We start from the raw sequence: 8,998 nt of genomic DNA on the forward strand, positions 1-8,998 counted from the left end.
GCTTACCAAACGTCAGATGGTAAATTATTTTTTTATTTATTGTGTTAAGTAATGTTATACTATTGTCATAAAATTAGAGTTTATAATTAAATTTGTGATTACCTTTTGAATTCTATCTATTGTATTAGGAGAAATAATTGGAAAGGCCTGTATGTCGAAGCGAAGTTATTGTATCTACTTTGCTAAAAAAAGATGAGAGTTATGTATGCAAGGAAGGACAACGATTAGCCGTAAGTGTCTGAAATTTTTTTACCTGGCTATATATATTTTTTAATGAATTAGTTATGTTAATATACTAGTCCAATGCGATGTCCATTTGTTTGTAGAAAAAAGACATCTACCTCAAGATCAACAGCGTGCTGCCACTGAAGGTATTCATTCAAAAGTCTTGGCTCATCCAAATAATACAATTAAAAAAGTTTGTGGTCTCGAGAACGGTAAGCGAGTTCGTGGTTTTAGTAATGTTACATGTCCTAATGATTTTGGTAAGTCAAAGCGCATTTTTGGAGTTGCAAATTGTAGAGGTACTAGTACTGTATCGCAACAGTATATTGCGATTTAGAGAAGCAACTTCAAAAAGTTAAGAATCAAGTGGCAACTCTTTACAAATTTCTACAACAGAAATATGATAATGAAGTACCTACTTTTTCTGATCATGTGTCACACACTTAGTCGGATTGATACACTTCATGCCTTGTTATTTTAATCTTAATTTATATGTAGTTTAAATTGGTATTAGAGATCATTTTATTCTTTTATCATTTATAATTATAGAACTTGGTTTGTTTTATTCTTTTACTATTTATATGAACAATGCATATGTTTTAACGTTATTACTTAGTCTGCTAACTTTATTTTTTTAGTATCTATTATGGCTATTTTAATGGTATTTATTATTATAAAATATTTTTAACATGTTAGTATATATATAGAAAGAAATAACCATGTGGAAAAAAACTATTCAACTAGTAATTATGTCCGAGAGTTTACTTTAAAAAAAATATTAATTTTAGCCACAGATTTATCTATGGTTAAATAGTCCATTAATATTGGTCACGGAAAAAATTGTGAAAAAAATCAGCCGGTCAAATCTTTTTCGTACATATTTTTATTTTGCCACAAAAAAAAAAACCATAGTTAAATAATCCATCAACATTAGCCACGGAGAAAATGTGGCAAAAAAATCTGACCTACTAATATTAGTCATAAAAAAAAGTGTAGCAAAATTATACTTTTATATTACATTATTTTTATTTAGTCATGGTTTGAAGTGTGGACAATAATATAAAACTCGTGGCTATTCAAATATCTACACAGTTCACAAAAGTGTGGCTAACTGGTTAAAAATCATGGCTAAGTAAAAATGCACCGCCCTTGTTAACCACAGATATCTATTCATTTTTAATGTGTCATGGTTGCGATTTTTTTTTTTACTTTAGCTACGGTTTTTTCCATGACTAAAACCTATGTTTCTGGTAGTGTATAGCCAAAAAGGAAAAGGGGCTAGAGAGAGAACATCGAAGACTAATAATTTTTTTTATATATAATACACTCAACTTTTCAATGACAAAAAGTGTTTTAAAAATTATTATAAATTTTGAAGTATAACTTTTTGAGAATAAATTTGAGTAACTATTAGTTTTTGAAATTAAAACTCGAGTATTATTCTAAGAACTATTTTGAAACTTAACTAGTATAGAATGAAAAGAAAAATCTACTAAATTCATATGGTGACGTTGCGGGAGGAGAAGTCCTTATCCCATGGAGATCTAAATTCTCATGACATGCAAACTTATAATATGACCCTTAATTTTATATGTATATAAAAATTTAAAACTAAATTTTTTGTTATTATTAGATTAATTTTTATGTTATTTTTTAACTTGTTGTTATGTTTTGTAATGATTGAATTATAGAGCTTTATCTTTTAAATTAAATTAAATTATTTTTTTTGTTTTTTAATTTGTTTTTAAATTATCTATTAATATCCACATATATCAATAAATAAAAATCTTTGAGAGGAATGAAACGAAAATAGGAACATTTTTCTTACTCAGAATGGGAGTCGGGGAAAGGTACACTTCAGACGAAATCTCATAATTCTCAATTTCTCATTGTTGTCCCAATATACGCACAGACTCATTAATAATGATAATTAGACAACGTGGAAAGTAGGTCTAAAATCAGTCTAATTATTTAGTGTGTATTAAATATGCTATTTTTTTATAAAAAATTTAATTATTTTATATAACTTGAAAATAATTAAATTATTTCATATTATTAAATATTAATTAGATTATTCGTTAAAAAATATTTATTAATAGTTAAATTTATTAAAAATATATTATTATATAACATAAATTTTTATTCAAATATTTGTAAATATACATTTTATTCAAAATAAAATATATAATATTATTTCTCAAAATTAATTATTATATAATATTTGAAAAAACGTATAATATTTTCATGTATTATATATAATTTGAAAAAATATTTTGACAAAATTAATTTTGGAAATATTAAACGTGTAATATTTTCATGTATTATATATCACAATAAATGTGTAATATTACAATAAAAATTTGAAAAAACAAAAAAAATATTTTTATGTATTATATATAATATTTTAAATAAATTTTATTTTTATAAATATTTTGATAAAAGATTATATTATATAATAATATTACAATCAAATGGTAATTTTATTGATATAATATTTTAATTATGACTTGTTTGGTAGGTCGGTTATCGGACGGTTCGGGAGAATCCTTGATTCGATAGGTGGGGTGCGGACTGGGACCAGGTCGCGAGGGTGAAACTGGAGTAGCTGACGTTCCGAGCTCGGGATGTGAAGGGGGGTGTCACCTGCAATGACACTCCGATGCTCAAGTCAGTAAGTGTGCAGGCAAAAAAGGGTAAGGTGTTTTGGGTGACGTACCTTGGGGGAGGGGTAGGACCCTCCCCTTATATACTGTGTCAGAAGTAGGTCCCACCAGAGAAGACCCACCTTCCTCGAAGCTTTCTCATACAGCTATAGTGATGAGCTGTCAAGGACGCATGTCCGGGTCGGTGGCTAAGCAGCTCGCACCCGACTGTTCGGGTCGGGTGGTCTACGTGTCGGGTTGGCCTGCAATCTGTTTGGGCCAGGCCGCAACAGTGCCCCCACGCGCCAGCAATAGTCATGAGGGCTGTTGTTGGCATGTTGTCTTTTATTTTGCGTGTTGTCGCGAGGTTGGCCATCCGTAGGAGGAACGTGCCTCTTGCGTGCGTTTGTTTGTTGCTAGGGTGATCATTCGTCGCCTCGTTCCTCGCACCGAGCATTAAATGCTCATAATGGGTTAAAAAATCCTATGCGCAAAGACCATTTTGTCCCAGTCCTTTCACGCCTCTTGAGTGGCAGTTTTAAACCGTTCGTTTCTTTTTCCTTTCCTATTCTTGCCTCTCCTATCTTCATCTTCTTCTCTCTCAAGTACCCAATGCATCATTTCTGCATCCTTGTGTGTTCCTTTCTCTTTCGGGTTTCTGCAACTATTCCAGGTAAATATCAATCCCTTCTCCTTTTTCCTTCATCATTGGTTCTTCTGTTTGCATGCTACTTGTTTGCTTTGTATGATAAATGGCCTTAGTATTGAGTAGGTGCGTTAGGGGGGTCACCATTCTAGGATATTAGTTTTTAGGCTTTTGCTTGGATTTTGCTTTAGCCCTATTTGATTTTAGTTATTGGATAGGCTAAATATAGTTTCTGGGTTTTTTCTGAGCTCCCAACCTCATAGACTAACTGAGTGGTACCCCCACTGTAGGTATGCCTCGCGTCGTCTCCCGAGCTTCTACCTCCGCCGCGGGTTACGACCCATACGCTTGGGTGGCTTTCGACTTGAGGGACTCTCCGAACCAGATGGGTGAGGAGGAGCTGATCGAGTTTCGTCAGGCCAAGTACCTGTGCGGGGGTACTGACGAGGGGGCCAATTATGACGTATTCGTTCCTGCCCCTCACGAGCGGCTGTACGAACTCAACTTCCAAGCCCCCAGGTTACCGACTATTTTTGGTTTTACAAAGCCATGTTCACCCAAGTGGGGATCCACATCCCCTTCTCTGCTTTTCAAATGGGGCTCCTTAGTCAGATCTCCGTGGCGCCGTCGCAGCTGCATCTGAACAGTTGGGCTTCGATCTGCTGTTTCGAGATGGTGTGTGAATACCTAGAGCTGCTGGTGTCCGTCGACGTTTTCCTTTACTTTTTTAATCTCACGAATCCTTCCAAGGAGGGGAAGGAGAGAAAAAGGTTCATTTCTTTCCAATCTGCCCAAGGTCGGAGGATCTTTGGCTTGTTCGAGGACTCTTATCACAGGTTCAAGGACAAGTATTTTAAGGTGCGTCCAGTCAAAGGTCGCTACCCCTTCTGGTTGTCATTAGAGGGGGAATGCCTCATCCCGACGTATTGAAGTTTCGGGGTGGAGTCTAATGCTTTTATTACGGTGACCTACAAGGGGATGTCTGCTGTGGATAAGAAAATTGCCCACGTGTTGTGGGCCGTTTTTGGGAGAAACCACGTGAATCGCCACCTTCTTATGGGTAACCGGGAGGTCGCCCGAAATTATATTTGTGAGTAATTTTTCTTGTTTCTTGCATGGTTGTTGCTTTGGTTAGTTACGCCGATTAAACGATTAGCTTGTTTATTTATCTGTTGCAGTGGGAATGTCTGCCGAGGTGACAGGCCTTGAGAGCTTGTACAAAACCTTTTTGGAGAAAAGTGATGGGAAGAAGGCTGACGAGCAGCCGGAAGCCCCTCCCGGGAACAAGAAGGATCAGGCGGCACCTTCACCCCGTGACATCGTCATGTCTGATAAACCTTCTAAGGAGGCGCATGTTTCTCCAGTTCATGGGGAGGCGGCCGGCACCGGGCACTCGTCCTCTGCTCAACAGGTCAAGGAAGACGACTTGAGGGTCATCCCCACCCCCAAGAGGCAGAGGTCACTCTCCAGCCCCGAAGGGGCTCTCACCGTGATGGAAAGAAACTTCGATGCCGGGACGTTTATAGACTCCCAGTTGCTTTCTGGTACGGAGGAACACTTCCATGGCACGGACCTTGCGGGGTAGGCTCGATGGATGTATCGTACCCTCCTTCGTGGTGCGGCCATAGCTCGGAAGGCAGAGTTTGAGTTGTCAGGTATGAAGTCGCTATGCAGGAAGCTCGATTCTGCTGTTACAGCCAACAACCAATTCAAGACTCAAGTTGAGACGCTTTGGGGGCAGCTGTCCGAGGCGAAGGAGAAACTTAAGACTGCCGAGGAGAAGGCTGCGTCTGCTCGGGAAAAATTGAAGACTGCTGATACTACCGTATTCTGGCTAACCGAGCGGGAGATGAATTTGGAAAGCCAGCTTAACACCGCGCAAGGTCGGGTGGTCGCTTTAGAGAAGGAGCGTGACACGGCCGTTTCATCGGCTAAGGCCGCTTAAGCTGAGGTCGGGGGTTGAAGAAGAAGCATAAGGAGATCAGAGAGCAAGGAAAGAGCGCGATCTTCATGACCGAGGAGGCTCTCAAGGCTCAGATGAAGATCGTGGCTCCCGATTTTGACACGTCGGCAATTGGGGTTTTCAAAACGATCAAGGATGGCAAGATTATCGACATGCCCAAAAAATGAACTCTTGTACCTTATGCTCTTGTATGGATTTGTGGTTTTGTTGTAGAACTTCTGAAACTACTTTTGTTATACTTTATTAGTCACTTGGTCGGCTTGTAATTATCGTCTTTATCCGTTTATCTGGTAGTGCTTTGGTTTTGTTTTGTTACCGTTTTGTCGGTGTATGCTTGTCGCTCGTTGTTTGTTTACCATTATGTTGGTATCTTTGGCGAAGCCACGTCGTGGCTTTGCTATTATCGTGGCTGTTTGTTATGGCTTTAATTTGGTTGGCTCCTGGGGTGATCAGTCCCGGGGCGCCGTACTGTTGTCCCATTTACCATTCGTTATGAGGAAATGTTGTCGTGGGACGCATAATTGGGGAAGAATAAAAGGAGAAATTTGTTAAGTAAACATTAATCGACAGTTAAACAGGTCTATATCCATGGTAAGCGTGTAACAATAGTAAATCACTGAGCTCGTCAAACCGCCTAGTCAGCGTGCTTGAACTAGGAATAAAATCTTCTCAAGTTACTTGTATTCCATGTTCTTGGGATTTCCTTGCCGTCGAGCTTCTCCAATTTGTAGGCGCCTTTGCCGAGCACTTCTTTGGCCCTGTAGGGGCTTTCCCAGTTTGCCGCCAGTTTTCCTTCCCCTTGGGTCGGTAGTCCTATGTTGTTGCGTCGCAAGACGATGTCATTTTCTCCAAATTTCCTCTTGAGCACTTTGGTGTTGTAGCACAGGGCCATTCTTTGCTTCAGTGCTACTTCTGTCAAATGGGCCATCTCCCTGGCCTCATCCACCAGGTCCTTTTTTACTGCTTATTCTACTCCCTTGAGAAGTAACCGCGGGCTCAGCTCGCCGATCTCCACGGGTTTCATCATGTCCACCCCGTACATCAGGCGGAAGGGGGTTTCTCCCGTGGAGGAATGCTCGGTTGTACGGTAAGACCAAAGGACCGAGGCGAGTTCGTCGGCCCATGCACCTTTTTTGTTATCCAGCCGCTTCTTGAGGCCCAGCAAGATGACCTTATTTGTGGATTCGACTTGCCCATTCGTATGGGGATGCTCTATCGAAGAGAATTTCTATTTTATACCCAGGCCGGCGAGGAATTCTATCCGAATCGAGTTATCACCTGCCTCCACATGATCTTTCTACAATTGGAGGATGACACGCTGGCCAGTGGTTTGGCCTCTATCCATTTGGTGTAGTAGTCGATGGCAACTATGAGATATTTGACTTGTCCCGAACCAACCGGGAAAGGTCCCAAAAGGTCGACTTTCCATTGTGCGAAAGGTCGGGAGGACGTCAGAAGACTTAGTTCGGAAGCAGGTGCTCTGTGGAAGTTAGCGTTCTCCTAACACTTGACGCATTTTCTCACGAATTCTTTGGAATCTTCCATCATTGATGGCCAGTAGTATCCAACTCGGATGAGCTTTCTCGCTAGGGCTTTGCCCCCGATATGGTGGCTGCAGCACCCTTTGTAGACTTCTCTGAGTACGTAATCCGTCTGGTCGGGGTGTAGGCACTTCAATAGGGGCTGGCTGAGTTCCTTTTTAAATAGTTGTCCCTGTATGGTTGTATATTTGGCTGCCTCCATTCTCAACGCTTTAGCTGCCTTCTCGTCGTCAGGGAGTTTGCCATTTTCCAGGAAATCAATGATGGGGTCCAACCAATAGGGGCCTAACTTTGTCAAGTGGAGGGCAACTGCTGGTTTCTTTACCATGCCTTGGATGAGAGATCGGTTGCCAACTCCCGGTTTCGTGCTTGCTAGCTTAGATAGGAGGTATGCCCGTGTGTTCATTTCCCTTGGAACGTGTTGGATCGTGACCTCCTCGAACTGCTTGCTCAACTCTCTAACCTTCTCCAAGTACTTTTGTAACAGCGAGTCTCTGGCTTGGTAGCTTCCATTTACTTGCGAGGTAACGACCTGTGAGTCGCTACACACCTCTAGCCTCGTCACCCCAACTTCCCGAGCTAAGGTTAGGCCTCCCAAGAGGGCCTCGTACTCTGCTTGGTTGTTTGATACCGGAAACTCAAACTTGATCGATTGTTCGTATATGACCCCGGCAGGGCTTTCCAAGATGATCCCGGCTCCTCCAGACGTTTGGTTGGAGGCCCCGTCTACGTGGAGCCTCCACCGTGTGCCTGTTTCCTCGGTTGGGTCCCCCATAACTTCTACCAAGAAGTCGGCCACTGCTTGTGTCTTAATCGTATGCCAGGGCTCATACCGCAAGTCGTACTGGGAAAGCTCAATGGCCCAAGTAATCATTCTTCCCGTTAAATCGGGTTTTTGGAGCACTTGACGGATTCCCTGGTCCGTTCTCACGACTATCTGGTGGCCATGGAAGTATTGCCTTAGTCTGCGGGAAGAGGTCAAGAGTGCCAGCGCCAGCTTCTCCAATTTGCTATACCACAGTCTGCTCCTTGCAGCGCCCTACTCACAAAGTAAATTGGCTGCTGAGCCTTCCCTTCTTTCCGCACCAAAATCGCTGTAAGTGCTTCCTCCGTTATGGCCAGGTACAGGTAGAGTGGTTCTCCGACCTTGGGCTTCCCGAGTACCAGTGGTGCTGCCAGGATCTCTTTGAAGTGGTTGAACACCTCCTTGCACGCAGGAGTCCATTCAAACGCCATCCCCTTTCTCATCAGATTGAAGAAGGGCATGACTTTTGCTGCCGATATTCCGAGGAAGCGGGACAGCGCGGTGAGCCTTCCTGCCAGCTTCTAGACGTCTTTGACATAGCCCGGGCTCTTCATTTGGAGTATCACTTGGCACTTTTCGGGGTTGGCTTCCACCCCCCTTTGGGTTATCATAAATCCTAGAAACTTTCCGGCCTCCATGGCAAAGACACACTTGAGCGGGTTGAGCCTCATGCCATGTTGTTGGAGGGACGCGAACACATTTCCCAGGTCGCTTAGGAGGTCATCAGGCTGGGTGGTCTTTGCAAGGATGTCATCTACATAGACTTCCACCGTCTTGCCTATGAGATCGCTGAATATCTTGTTCATCAGCCTCTGGTATGTGGCCCCCACATTTTTCAGGCCAAATGGCATCACCTTGTAGTAATAAGTTCCTCCCGGCGTTATGAACGCTGTTTTATCCTCGTCAGGCCGGTGCATTGGTATCTGATTGTAGCCGGAATACAATCCATAAAGCCCAGATACCAGTACCCCGCCGCCGCATCAACGAGTGCGTCAATGTTGGGAAGGGGGTAGCAGTCCTTAGGACATGCTTTGTTGAGATCGGAATAATCCATACACATCCTCCATCTCCCATTGTGCTTTTTTACTAGAACTACATTTGACAGCCAGGTCGAGTAGTCTAGTTCTCGGATAAAGCATGCTTCTAGGAGGCTGGCCGTCTGCCTGGCCACCTCCT

General features: G+C 42.2%; 1 protein-coding gene across 1 annotated transcript; it reads right to left on the reverse strand.

Annotated features, from left to right (window-relative positions):
- Positions 1-6,440: 6,440 nt before the first annotated feature.
- Positions 6,441-8,253, reverse strand: LOC107458132 (uncharacterized). The gene is made up of 3 exons (XM_016076345.1): positions 8,065-8,253; positions 7,001-7,954; positions 6,441-6,704 (listed from the first exon to the last, which is right to left on the reverse strand). Exons 1-3 carry the CDS (start codon positions 8,251-8,253, stop codon positions 6,441-6,443), a joined length of 1,407 nt encoding a protein of 468 aa, XP_015931831.1.
- Between the last annotated feature and the right edge of the window lie 745 nt (positions 8,254-8,998).

Source organism: Arachis duranensis, chromosome 7, assembly GCF_000817695.3.
Source record: "Arachis duranensis cultivar V14167 chromosome 7, aradu.V14167.gnm2.J7QH, whole genome shotgun sequence".
Taxonomy (NCBI): Eukaryota; Viridiplantae; Streptophyta; class Magnoliopsida; order Fabales; family Fabaceae; genus Arachis; species Arachis duranensis.